This window comes from Corvus brachyrhynchos, unplaced genomic scaffold (assembly GCF_000691975.1).
Source record: "Corvus brachyrhynchos isolate BGI_N302 unplaced genomic scaffold, ASM69197v1 scaffold46, whole genome shotgun sequence".
Lineage (NCBI taxonomy): Eukaryota > Metazoa > Chordata > Aves > Passeriformes > Corvidae > Corvus > Corvus brachyrhynchos.
In genome coordinates, this window is record NW_008238838.1 from 3,101,318 (window position 1) to 3,114,798 (window position 13,481).

At 48.6% G+C, this 13,481-nt stretch overlaps 1 protein-coding gene across 1 annotated transcript; it reads left to right on the top strand.

Annotated features, from left to right (window-relative positions):
• Window positions 1-762: 762 nt before the first annotated feature.
• JAM3 (junctional adhesion molecule 3) lies at window positions 763-12,635 on the top strand. Its single transcript, XM_008636988.2, has 10 exons — window positions 763-772; window positions 913-933; window positions 4,364-4,429; window positions 5,233-5,346; window positions 6,155-6,307; window positions 6,508-6,710; window positions 6,979-7,078; window positions 8,064-8,193; window positions 9,519-9,573; window positions 10,193-12,635. The coding sequence occupies exons 1-10, from the start codon at window positions 763-765 to the stop codon at window positions 10,226-10,228; spliced, it is 888 nt and encodes a 295-aa protein (XP_008635210.2). The 3' UTR covers window positions 10,229-12,635.
• Window positions 12,636-13,481: the final 846 nt, after the last annotated feature.

Genomic DNA, 13,481 nt, shown 5'->3' on the forward strand with positions numbered 1-13,481 from the left:
AGTCAGCTTCCTCCCTGCTGCACACACCCCTCTGGAGAGGCAGGGACAGTCCTGGGGTCAGCCTGGCTGCCCTCCCAGCTCCCCTGTGCTGCTCTGTGCCTGGGCTGTGCTGTCCTTGTCACCGCCGCTCCCGGCACCAAGGATGGGTGGATGCTCCAGGGGCACCTCCAGACGGGCAGCCCCGAGCGTGTTGACGTGCAGAGGGTTCAGCTAACATGTTTTAACACCCCACAACATATCACTCACTGCTGCTGCGCTGAGTAACCACCCAGAAAGCAGAGATGCTTAACAAGGCATGTGGTTTATCGCAGCGTTCCCACATGGCTTAGGCACGCTTTGAATTGCAAATGGAGCAAGGGCTTAGTGATGATGGACACCTCGAGCAAGGCATATTTTTGTTGCTTTGGTGGGCAGGTGTTTAAATACAGCTGCGTGGTTTTGTACTGCCTGTGCCTGACAGTGCATTAGCTAAAATTACTGTCTTCGATAACTGCGATCGCGGCATCGAGCGACGCTGCAGCGCAGGATGCTGCCAGCAACTTCTCCCAAACTCTTTCCTGGTCATCCTCTCACTTCCCCTCTTAACACAATGCCTCACCTCCTCTTCAGATTTCTGCCTAGAGCTTTCAAATAGACATCAAGGAAGGAGGTGGAAGGTCAGGCTTGGCTTTGAACAGTAGAAAGGAGGTTCAACACACACAGAGTTGCCTATAAAGCTGCTTTTTTTTCTTCAGGATAGCATTTTAAAATGATTCAGATACCATGAGTCACAGTAACAAGCATGGGCTGGATCTCCTTAGTTGAAAAAAAAAAAAAGTGCCATAAGAATATGCTATAGACTTCAGTGCCTTGTCCTGGATTCTATTTTGGAGAACTGATGACATTTGGGATTCAACCATATGTCTGGCTGAGTCTGCAGCACATACAGAGCTGGTAGGTATTCAGGGGGGTAGAACATACAGATCTGGTAGGATTTGGGATTTTGCAGCCTATAGAGACCTGGTAGGAGCTGGGAGATGTGGCACATACGGATCTGGTGGGAATGCAGGGATGTGGAACATACGGCTGTGATGAGTGCCTGTGCTGTGGCACACATGCTGCTCTGGAAAGGGAATGCAATTCCAGCTGTTCTCCAAGCCCGGGGTGCTGAGGCCTTTGAAGTGAGATTTACATAACACAAACCCTTTGCTGCTTATTTGTGCTGGGCTGGAAGGAGCCTAAAGGAACACCTTTGAAATACTCCTTTTAGAAGGTGGCTTAAGCACCAATGATGATTTCACACAAAACAAAACAAAGAGACAACCTTTGCCAACAGAGCAAAGTTCTAGAAAGGCATTCCTCTCTTGCTGTACAGTCCGTATGGTCACTTCAGGTTTTTGTTTTGCTTTTCTGTCACCTTCTTTTAATTTAGAACATGCTACTTGCAGTGTTCTGCTACACAGAGAGGAATAAATCTGCCTGAGCAGTGATTTAAGCAGCCACATTGATCTCTGCCCAAGGTCAATACATGTAATAATGCCAGAACCTCTGCCACAGTCTCCAAGGACTCAGCTTCTGTCTAAAATTTGTTGTCATCCTGCTTTGTGCCTGAGGGATAGACCTGAATCTCTTGTGTTTAATGGGTGAGAAAAAGCCTGCTGTGAGCAATTTCTGAGAAACGAGATGGGGCTGGAGTCTGACAGAGCCCCACTGTCTTGGAGTGAATATTTCTGGGGCCATAACTCCCTCAGAGCCACACCACTCTGTGGTTTTACTGTCCCCACCTTCAACTGAACTGATACTCTGAACTACAGCAGATGTAGGACTGCTGCCATGTCTATTTGATGGGACAGCATTTTTCTGGGAAAAGGTACTGTGCAAGCAGGAATCCATAACAAAACTAAAACTGGTCCAGAGCAGGAGGCCAGCCAGCATCCCTCAGATCAGCTCAGTGCTCAGACCTGGGCTCTCAGTTAAATTCTTGGTCCCAGAAGCAGCAGTCTCACAGCAGAGATAATCAAATGCCTTGTTTCACTGTTGCTGGAAACGTGTCCAAAGATTTCAAAAGGATTTTCCCAAAATTGTGCTGTGTCTTCTGGGGATGAACAACTCCCATGCTCTGGGGGTTTGCTGGGATCAGTGGAATCTGTTCATGCTCCCAAGGATCAGAGCCCCAGCCAGAACACCTGGAGGATCAAAGGACTTTTCACAAGAGCACGTAGTGTCAGGACAAGGGGGAATGGATTCAAACTGGAAGAGAGCAGGAATAGATTGGATATCAGGACAAATTCCTCCCTGAGAGGATGGGGAGGCCCTGGCACGGGGTGCCCAGAGCAGCTGGGGCTGCTCCTGGATCCCTGGAACTGTCCCAGGCCAGGCTGGACAGGACCTGGAGCACCGTGGGACAGTGGGAGGTGTCCCTGCCCATGGCAGGGAGTGGCACTGGATGGGCTTTAAGGTCCCTTCCAACCTGAACTATTCCATTATTCTGTGATGAACAGAGGGAAGGGAAAGCGTTGGCATCGTGTGGCACAATTCCCTCCTGTCAGGGGGTAGGTCTGGAAGCAGAAATTCTGATGAAAATGGACTCTGCTTCGAAACAGACTTGAAGAAATTACTGCTTAGACCAGCTCGTGGCTGGAAGGAGCCAAAGTCCGGAGTGCTCTCAGCTCAGTTCAGTATTGGATTTCTCCCAAATGCTGCGTGACCGTCTCCAGTGCAGAAGGGAGAAGGGTGGAAAAGTCCTGCTAGGAGCAGTTTTGGCTGGGCCAGCTATTAGTTAGCATCAGCTGGTGGCTTTTGTGTGAGAAACAATGATTTTGGACACAAAGGCAGCTTTCTAAACCTTGCCAATCTCCAGCTCTCCCTGGTGGTCTTTGGGGTATCAGCACCAGGGCTCCCAGGAAAGGGTCAGCTTTTAGGAGACAGCGAGGGGTAGGAACCAGCAGGGAACATTGCAGCATTGCTGGAAGGATTTTAGGTGTTGAAGGCCCTCAGGCTTTCAGTGGGAGTGACTTTGCAGCTCTCGGGTGTTTCTCAGCCTGCTGCCTTGCCACTCCACCAGAAGGACGTTGTCCCTGCACTGTCAATCTCTGCCCAAAAGCTTTCCCCCCCGAAAGCCAGCTCAGGAATTTCCAGCTATGTCATGAAGCTGGCAATCATTTCTTTCTCCACATCTCCGTTCAGCTGCCTTTTCTGCTTTCTATCCGTGTTTGTTATGGCTTTTTACTCTTAACCTTTAGCTACATTTCATGTCACTGGGGTAGTGTTGTCCATCATTTTTAACCTGCTGTTTGATCGGTGCCCAGTGAGCTCAGTGGGCATCTCCCTTAGCTTTCCACAAGCTCCTGATGGGATTGGTCACAGCAGAGCTGCTTATGTGGCCATGGCAGGCCCCTGCAGCTGATTATTTTGGCACTGACTGTAGTTTGGAACCTCCTCCAGCCTGGTTTGGGAACACCAAAGTCTGACTGAGAGAAGGAGAGCCAGAACACCCAGAACACCAGAACATTCCAGAATATCCTCTGTCTGCTTCACTTTCCTCTTCCAGGGAGCTCCCTGCTTGTTTCCCTCTCCCTCTGGAGAGTTGTTGGTGAATTGGGCATCCAGCAGAGTGCGAGTGCTGTTGATACCTGCTCTGGTGGAATGCGCAGCAGAAGGGACATGGAAGGCAGATTTTTCAAACTAAAATAATATGCAGAAGAGGGAAGATGACTGGATTAATTGGGAACACTTTGGTGCCCAGAGCAGGAAGGGAACAAGCAAGTTTGTGTTATAAGGAGCCTCACAGCGTTGCATGGCTGAGCTTTCACCCCAGTGGGGGTCTGGCTGGGGCTCTACCCAAAGAGCTGAACTCCTGTTTTCTCCTGAATCACAGTCCTCTCATGATTTACTGCCTCACATTTCACATCACCACACCTGCAATACTTGCCAATATAATCTGCATTTGTTAGAGGCCAGGCCTGGCCCCTTTCATCTCCCAGGAACTGACTGGATCTCTGCAGCTTGGTCTGCTTCCTGTCTTTTCCTGACCATCAAGTTAATTTTCAAAATAAAACTTTCACTCCTGCATTATCACAGTTCCTTTCCCATCTAAACAAGCACAAGACACAAAGAAATGGCTCGTGCTGGCACTGCCTTTGTGCCATTATGTTAATCCTCCTCTTTAATTGCTGCTTCTAACAATTATATTTTCCTGTATTTACACGACAACTCCTAAATAAACTCAGTCCTGCTGGCGCTGTGCTGGCAGCCAGGAAGAGGTTTTATCTGGGGAAGTCAGTCCTCGGAGCTGGCCAGGATGATTTCTCAGCAGGCAGCCTTTTCCTAGCTGGGTGACTTATGAGCTGTGCTATTTCTTATTACCTTCTGTTTGTTTTTCCAGGCTGCAGACTCTTGGCTGTGGAGCTGACATCCAGCAACACCAAGCCCGTGGTGCAGGAATTCCAAAGTGAGTGCTGCCTGTGCTGCCTCGGGATTCACATCAGGCCAAACAACGGAGGGAAATGTGGCTGATTGGTCACTGGCTCCTTGGGACTACGAGAGCCTGGGACTCAGAGAAGTGCCTAAGAATACGTCTGTATCTCCCAGTTTTAAATGGTTTCTTGAGGTCCCCTGCAAGCCACTGGCATTGCAAAGTCTCTGCCTAAGTGCTTTTTTGAACTGGGTCCCAAAAGAAGGAAAAGCAGTTGTCTTGCAATTAATACACAGAGAGAGAAATTTATATTTTCTCTTGGCCCTCCTACAGACGTGCCCTGGGACACTGGGAAGGCACCTCCCAGCCCTGCTGGGGTGCCCTGTTCTGCAGGGGAGATGGGATGCCAGTGCCAGCTGCAAAGGGGAGAGGGTTTGCTGGGTTTATGCCCAGGAGTCACGGTGCCAGTGCACCCCCAGGCACTGCCCAGGGAGATGCTGCATCCCTGACTCACGCTGTGGCTCTGTTCAGCAGCAGGACAGGGCTGTGGGCTCACCCTGACAAAAGGTTTTGTTTGCCATGAGCCGCAGCCTGCAGAGAACAGGGTGTTCATTTCTCTCCATAGTTGATATCTGTTGGACTATTATTTTTGCTGGCCAAAATCCATCTTCCAATAGCTCCTGGAACCCAGCAGCGTTTCTGTTTGTGAGGCAGATGAAAGAGAAGGCTCTGCTTTGTGGGCAGCATCTCCTAATAAAACACTGAGTGAGAGAGCTCAAAGCAGAGCAAAAATACAGCTGCTTCCTATTAATCTGGATTGCCTTCATTTCTCCTGCTAGGTGTCGAGCTGTCCTGCATCATTAAATCCATAGCGACGCCAGATCCCAGAATCGAGTGGAAGAAAATCCGAGATGGAGAAACCTCTTACGTGTTTTTTGACAACAAAATGCAGGGTACGAAGATTGCTTGTTCTCAGGTCTCCAAAACAGCTTTCCAAACAGATTTCAGGAACAGTACAATGGGAAGCAAACAAACCTGTTAAAGGCAGGAGCCCTGGCTGGCTGGCTGCTTTCCTCTGGAGCAGAGCTCAGCAGCTGAAGTGCAGGATGGAGAGGGAGCAGGATGTTTTTTGCTCCCTGCCTCATTATTGGCAGGTCACAGTAGGGAGCCACAGGGAGCTCCAGTGAGATCCTGGCTAGGAGATATTTTTTAGGTAAGGAAGGAATGCTGCAGCTTCCCTTCTGTGGGTCCCAGCGTGGTCACTGGGTGTCTGAGCTCTCGGGACCAGGCACTGACCCCTCCTGACTTCCCATATAACATCTGAGGGCTCCACCTGCACCTCAGCAGGGATCAGTGCTCTCTGCTGAGGCAGCACAGGGATCTGCAGCATCCTGGGAGCATTAGGAGCAACCTCCTTGGGTTGATGGGGAAACTCCAGTGCCAGTAGCGCTTCACTCCATCTGGAATTACTCCAGCACTTCAGATGGGACCAAGAGCCACATCCAAATGAATCTTCCAAAGGAGGCAAGGCCTGGGGCTGTCTTGGAAGTTCGGTTTTGCCACAGTTTTTGAGGTTTGGAGTGGTGGAGTGCTTTCCAGTTCATCCTCTTACGTGGCTGGCAGCTTTGGTTTCCTTTGGGGCTTTCAAGCATCGAGTTCCTTTGACTCTGGAAAAGCCAGAGATCAACTGCTTAATTTATACACCCAAAATGAGTCTGTGTGATCCCCCTGATGTCTTCCTTCCTCTTTCCTGTGTGTCAGGAGACTTTGTGACTCGGGCAGAGATTCTGAGCCGGACGTCCCTGGTGATCAAGAACACCACGAGGATGGACACGGCCACGTACCGCTGCGAGGTGGCCGCACCCTCTGACACCAAAACCATCGATGAGATAAACATCCAGCTCACAGTCCAAGGTATCAAACCCAGAACCTCTGCTACCGGAGCAGAAGGGGCTGTGGCGACCTCCAGAGTCCAGTCAGTGCCACTCTGGGAGGTTTAAAACCAGCTGGGAATAATGGAAAGTTTTGATGGCTCTGCCTAAGGAAGCACAGAATTCGGAAATGATTTAGTCCTGCTCAGCAGTGCCACTCACCTGGTTTGTGTCTTCCCACAGTGAAACCCATGACTCCCAGATGCTCTGTGCCTAAAGCTGTCCCTGTTGGCAAGTCAGCCTCTCTTCACTGCCACGAGAACGAAGGTTTCCCCAAGTCCACCTACAGCTGGTACCGCAACAGCGAACCTCTGTCACCCGATGCCAAATCCAGCAGCAAATCCCACAACTCCTCCTACACCCTGAACCCTGCCACAGGCACTCTGGTAATGCCCTGACAGATCTAATCAAGGCTGGTTTGGCTGGACAGGTTGTCTTTAAAGTTGCTTGTAAATTCAGAAAAACATTGCCTGGCTTTCAAGGAAGGAATAATTTGAAGAAGGTGAGGTGTTCCAGGGTCTGGGCGAGTTGGGAGAGGGAAGATGGATGGAAGAAGATCTTAGCAGAGATGTATTCTTGTACACATTTTTCTACCCTCACAGTGCCTTGTTTCTCATGTCACATCCCTTCCCTTTATCCCTTTTCCCTCCCCAGGTTTTCCATGCAGTGCACAAAGGTGACACAGGGCGTTACTCCTGCATAGCAACAAACGATGCTGGCTTTGCCAAGTGTGAGGAGCAAGAGATGGAAGTCTGTGAGTGGCTCTCTGTACAGTTTTCATCAGTGCTGTTGATACATCACCATAAATAAATTGCCATCTGCGGGGGCTTTGGGTGGTTCTGGACGGTCGGGACGGACGGAGACGAGCGATCTCTGAAGTCAGATCTTGGAACATGCGGTTTATTGCAAAGGGCGTGGGTGTAAGGGCACGGCTTAGAGCTGCCAGCTGCAGCTCGGAGCAGGCCCAGGAGAGCAGGAGAGTAAGTAAAGAGAGAGAGAGAGAGCGAGAGAGGAATGAGAGTGAAGAAGTGAGAGAGAGTGTAGTAAGAGAGAGTGTCTGAAGTCCTGGTTACAATACAATAAATCATCTTCTGTACTGAATATTCTAATTGTCACTAACCAATCTAATACAAGATACAAATCCTATAGCATTTACATACAGCCTATAAGAGTTCTTATATTACCATAGAGTGTTACATCTTAACTTTTAAAAACTACTCTTTGGACCCCTTCTGCTGAGCTAGTAGGGTCTGCTCTGACCCTTGGACCTGCCTGCAAGCAGAGGGTATTGTTCAATCAAGAGGGGATTACCTTCAGTCGGCCATACCATTGTTTTCCACTTGTTCAGTAACTAAGACTTGGTAATTCAAAGGTGGCTTTCATTTCGATGTCGCTTATAGTTTTCATATTCCCAAAATCTTTTGTCAGGCAATCATATTTATAAGGCTTTCCTGTTTCATCTTCCCCAACAGCCATCACCATCAGGAATGAGGGGGGACGCCCTACAGCGTTAAGTCTTCCCTGCTTTCTCATAGCCCCAGACATAAAGAGATAAAAATAATCTGAAAATTCAGGGAAACATCAGATCATGAACAGATTCAATCTCCAAATTGGGGACTCACTAATTCCCTATGAACTGTTGCTTAAAATATTTGGGAGATGTCATTTTAGTGTGTGTGAAGCTGGAAAGTTGCTGCTGCCTTAAAGAAACACTGGATGCTGCTGTCTCTCTTTGCCAGATGACCTCAATATCGGTGGGATAATCGGGGGAGTCCTGGTGGTCCTTGCAGTTCTGGTGCTCATCACCCTTGGGATCTGCTGTGCCTACAGAAGGGGATACTTTGCAAATGGCAAAGAGAGTGGGGAAAGGTAAGCTGGGCTTCTTGGACAAGTCCCTGCACCCTCAGGTAGCATGGAGGAGGCTGAAGGGTGCCAAAAATTAGTGGCTGAAAGGAATTTTAATGCCCAATTCCCCACCAAAGTCCACAGGCCAAGCCAGTCCTTGAGACATCCAGTGCCCTGCTGTAAAACCCTGCAGCACCCAGGTTTATTTCATGCAATCATCACGGAATCCCAGAGTGGGATTGGGACCTTGAAGATCACCCAGCTCCTGCCACGAACAGGGACACCTTTCTCTGGACCAGGCTGCTCAGGGCTCCATCCAGCCTGGCCTTGGACACTTCCAGGGATGAATGGCATTTTCCTAAGGGAGAATCATGGTGTGGCTGCCGACAGCAGCCAGAGGATGGGAGCTGTGCTCTGATCTCCTCATCCTTTGCTTGGGGAAGGGGGCCCAGCACCAGTAAATGCCTGCAGGTGTTTGTCCAATAGCTCATGTGCTGTTGGCATAACGAGGTCCATGGTTTGATGATCACAGCTCACTGCACAATTATTCTGAAGCATCAGGACTTGCATAGGGAATGGAAGCAGCAGAGCAGGCTCTCTACAGGAAATCTCACTAGTTGTGAGGACCTAAATTTGGGATGAAAAACAGCCGTTTCAGAGCGCACATTAAAATGTTAAGAACAACAGCATTAGCATCAGAGACAAGCCTCGATGTCCTTACAGAGTCTGGAGAGGAGATAATATATGCAAAGCCAAGATTCTCGCCAGATAGATTTGTTCTGTGCTAAATGTTGTTTTTCAGCACAAGTCCTGTCTTGTTTTTCTCTTTGGTTTCGTTTGTTTTTCAGAAAAAGCTCTAAATATTCCATTTAAATGCAGCTGAGGGTTGGCATACACTGGACTTGACAGTCGTGTATAAATCCTGAGTTCCTGTGGGATTGCAAACAAGTGGTGCTTCCTTATAACTAAGAAAAATGCTGGAGGCTTCTGGCAGTGAAGGATTAAAATGAACTTTATAATTGCCACAGGAAACAGAGCAGGAGGCACAGAAAGGCAGTGACAGGCACCAGAGCAGGAGAGCCCAGGAAAGAATCAGTTTATCTCTTTGCAGAGTCTTAGGGAAACACACAGCAATCTTTTTACCCTGTGCTGAAGGGGAATTTAGAAAAAATGCCAGTCATGGCAAATGATGGAATAAACACCGACTTCTCATTTGAGAAACACACTGGGTTTCGCTCTGCTTGCTTCTCACTCAGCTGCTCCTCCTCATTTCCCTCTTTCCCAGCACCTCCCCTCCAAAATCCTGCAGGCTTCCTGTCCCAGAAATGAGATTTTTCCTTTTCTTCCAGCTACAAGACTCCAGCAAAGCCTGATGGCGTCAACTATATCCGGACAGATGATGAGGTAACAACAAATGATTTGCATTTACCATCTCTGTCAGGAGAGGAAGAGGGTGGGCAGAGGACGAGTCGCTTTTAGGGCCTACAGACTTTCTGAGAGTGGGCTCCACTCCGAAGCAAGGCTGGGGAACAGAGGGAAAACAGAAGGGTGAAGGCTGAGTCATTTCCTTAGAAATGATGAACAGTTTAAGTTGCCTGAAGTGGCTGATGCCGGGAGCTATCAGAGGCAGCTCTGCTCTGAGTTATCTCATGGCTTGACCCCCTTAGGGTGAGTTCTGTTGGATTAAGTGGGCAGGACGTGATGCTTTTACGAGAGATTTGTATTTTGGGATTTGAGTGGGTCACTGAGCTTAAGAGCAGAAAAAGCCTCTCCCATTAGCAGAGATACTGACGGGGGAATGAGAAAGTCTCCTGCCATGCCTTGGTGTGTGAGGAGGACGGGAGGAGGAGCACCTGGCCAGTGGAATTGGTGCCTCCCTCTCCTTCCCAGTGGGAAATGGGAGCTGCCAGGGCAGAATCCTCATGGTTACACAGTTTGGATCTACTTTTTGGGGGCAGCAGGAGCAGAGAGCTGCCTGGAAAGCTGCTGGATCCTTCCTGCATCCCAAACTGTTTCGTTGCAGGGTGACTTCAGACACAAGTCTTCATTTGTCATCTAAGACACCAAAAGAAAATTGCAAACCAGCAAAAGCGAGTGTGAAAATACCTCCTCCAGGAACTCAAAGCAAGAGCAAGAGATTAATTAAGTGCGCTTGGAAGAGTTTGGAACACACAAGAACTTGATAGCTAGCTATCTGTATATCTTTTTTTTCTTTGCCAAAGTTTAAAGTAACTCCTCACTGCCCAACTCGCGTCTCCCCTGCCTCCGGAGATACCACCAGGATCACCCAAACCTGTCCTTGGACTAAGGAAAGGTTTTACTCCTTCCCAAGAGACTGGGCTGTGGAAGTTTGTGGAATTGCCTTCTCTTTGTGCTGCAGGGACACAGCCACAATGTGTAAACCGAGCAGGGGCACAGCATTAGGTAAACGTGTGGTAGACATTACTGGTAATGTGTTACTAGGAGACAAAAAAAGGTGCTGATGCGGCAGTAGATGGACTTCAAAGAGTGAGATTTATCCATGCAAGGGGGGATTTCCTCCCAGCAGCTCATTGCCCAGGCCTGGCTGGTGACTTTTCCACATCTGTGATTGTCTTGTGCTTGGCTCTGACTGCTCAGGTGCACAGGGGTGTCTCTACCCAGCCACCAGTGACAGTGAAAACACCACGAATGGCCTCAGCCCTTCTGTAACCGTCCCCAGTTGCTGTTATTTGTAGTGGGTTGACCCTGGCCAGGTGCCTGGTGCCCACTAAGTCACTCTATCACTCCCTTTCCCTTTGGGACAGGGGAGAGAGCAAGATGGAGAACAGCCAGCAGGGTGAGAGAAAGCAGTTTTATTACAGTAAAAGAAAAAGAATAAGCAGAGATCTGCGCACGGAAAAGCTGAAGGGAAGAAAGGTCAGTGGCTGCTCGCCATCAGCAGCGATGTTCGGGCACTTCCCGGGAAGCAGGGCTTCAGCACACGGAGTGGATGCTCCGGAAGGCAAACATGGGAAGCTCATGAATGCCCCCCCCTTCCTCCTCTTTCTCTCAGCTTCTATATCTGAGCTGATGTCATATGGTGTGGAAAATCCCTTGGGTTGGTTTGGGTTGGTTTGGGTCAGCTGCTGGCCTGGCTGTGTCCCCTGCCAGGATCTTGCCCACTGCCATCCCCTGTGAGGGGGAAGGAATGTCAGAGGGGCAGCGCTGCTGGGCAGTGGCCAAAACGCTGCTCTGTTCTCAGCACCCTGCCAGCTACCAGCGCAGAGCACAGCTGGGAGGGCTGCAGGCTTTACCTCAGTCAGACCCAACACATTCTCTAACACGACCCCCAGGGCAGGGGCATTGCCTCTGCTCCCTGCTTTGCAGAGCTCCTTGCTCGCAGGTAACCCCTCATTCTAATCTGCACAAAGCAGGCTTGGCTCCTGAGTCTTTCCGTGGGGGAAGAGGCTTAGAGGGGAGGCAGAGAACCAGTGCTAAGACATCCCTTTCAGGAAAATTAAAGCCAAATAATTTCCTGGGCTAAGATTGCCATAAAAGGTACCGAGAGATCCTCCAGCTTTTTTTACCTTCTCCGTTTATTTTGTAAAACCCCTCCTTCTAAATTTTTTGCAAAGATCTATTTTGATTACTTCAGAAAAGGTAACATTTCTATTTAAAAGTGTAAATACGTGATGCCAGCAGTGTTTGAGTAACGGAGCTATTTTTTTACTGTTGAAGCTACAAGAGAGGAGCTCACACGTTGCTATAGTATGGCACTGTCAGAGCATATCAGTATTAATGCAAAGTGTAATAAAAAGCTGCAGGTGGAACAGCATCTCTTTCCTCTTCAGCCAGCTTCAGCCATTTCCTTGTCACAAGAGGTCTTACCAGACACAGAACAGTCACTCAGGGATAGTTTTTGTAAATTTATGGCAGGAGCTATCAACTTTTTTAATATGAAAAAAGAAAAACCTTTTCTTGCCGGTGACCAACACTTTGTTTTTGTTGTTGCAAGAAAGATCCAGGGATGGCTTTTGGACTCAGTTCCAAAGAGGTGACAGAGTGACTTCAGTGTTTGCTGCCCCTCTGCAAGTTCCCTAAAGCACTAACACAATGTGACAGCTACAGCAGGTTTAAGCCACATGGCCAAGGCCACCGTTTCTGGGGTTGGGAAAGCAAAAGCTCAACACAGAAGCACTTTCATAGTGTCAGCTGAAATTTTTCTCTAGATGGTAAAGGAAAAAGAAAAAAAAAAACAAACCAAACCAACCAAATTTGGTTCTCTTGGCTTTAGAGAATGATTGGGAACACGTGTTTCCCAAAATATCTGTGTTGATAGCATTGGACAGCATTGGGTGAGACCAGGCTGCAAGATGTGGATGCAACACTAGGACTGTGCTGTGGTTTAAGAAGTTTTTTAATGTAGCAGAATTTAGTGTTCTTGTATTTCCAATATAAATTGAGTTGTCTTAACTTTTCCTGTATACAGCATTTTGGATACTTGACGATTTGGACTGTCGGTGTTATTTTTTAGTGTTCTGCTTGACTCTGTTTCCTAGAGCCCTCGCTGGACATGCCATTGCTGCATTTGTTTTGCCTAAACAAAGCATTGCCACTCGTCCCTTTGCCAGGCAAAGTAAAGACAAGGATGGGGCAGCCCTAAGCAGATGTTCTCTGTGTAACTCACACGTCACCACTGCTCTTCTGCGGCTTCTCTCTGGTTACTTTCTTCATGCCAGCTCTTCAGCCAAGCCACCCAGAACCGATTGCTGCCTCTAATTGTTCTGACATTCCTTTGCACCCTGTGGGTATCCACTGCTCCTCCTCTGTGCTGCTTTCAGGGTACCTGCAAGAAGGGAGAGAGGAAAAGGTTGAACCAGGGGAGCTCTGGGCACTCTGGGAGCACAGTCTGCAGTCCCACCAAAGGCAGCCTTCGTGTGACAAACCAGCAGAGCTGAGAATCCAAACTCCTTTTTTTTTCCATTCTGAAATGCACAGTGGCATCTCTAACGAGAGAAAGGGGAGTTGATCCCCCCCCATGCAGCTCCTGAGAGCTGACAGATGGAATTCATTGTATCATTGTGAATAATATTCAGGTTTGTACTAATGTATTACGTTTAACTTTGCCAAGAATGTTTTACATAAATACCAAGCTGTAAAGCATTCTTGTAGGGCGTTTTGTTTGGGCTTGGTGGTGTTTTTCAAACAGCCAAATTATGGGAAGCTCCTGTTTTCAATTCAGTGAAATAAGGGAAAGGCTCTCCTGTCAGAGCACTCACTCACAGTGGGATGGAGGTGACCCAAAGTCCAAGGTACGTGGCTGTTTATCAGTTAATTCCTGGACATTTGTT

What these genes read in the sequence shown, in the direction of transcription:
- JAM3 (XM_008636988.2), top strand. An exon ending in CTGCAGCACATACAGAGCTG is followed by an intron (nt 934 to 4,363) that starts GTAGGTATTCAG and finishes TTGTTTTTCCAG; the next exon opens with GCTGCAGACTCTTGGCTGTG. An exon ending in ATATCCGGACAGATGATGAG is followed by an intron (nt 9,574 to 10,192) that starts GTAACAACAAAT and finishes GTTTCGTTGCAG; the next exon opens with GGTGACTTCAGACACAAGTC.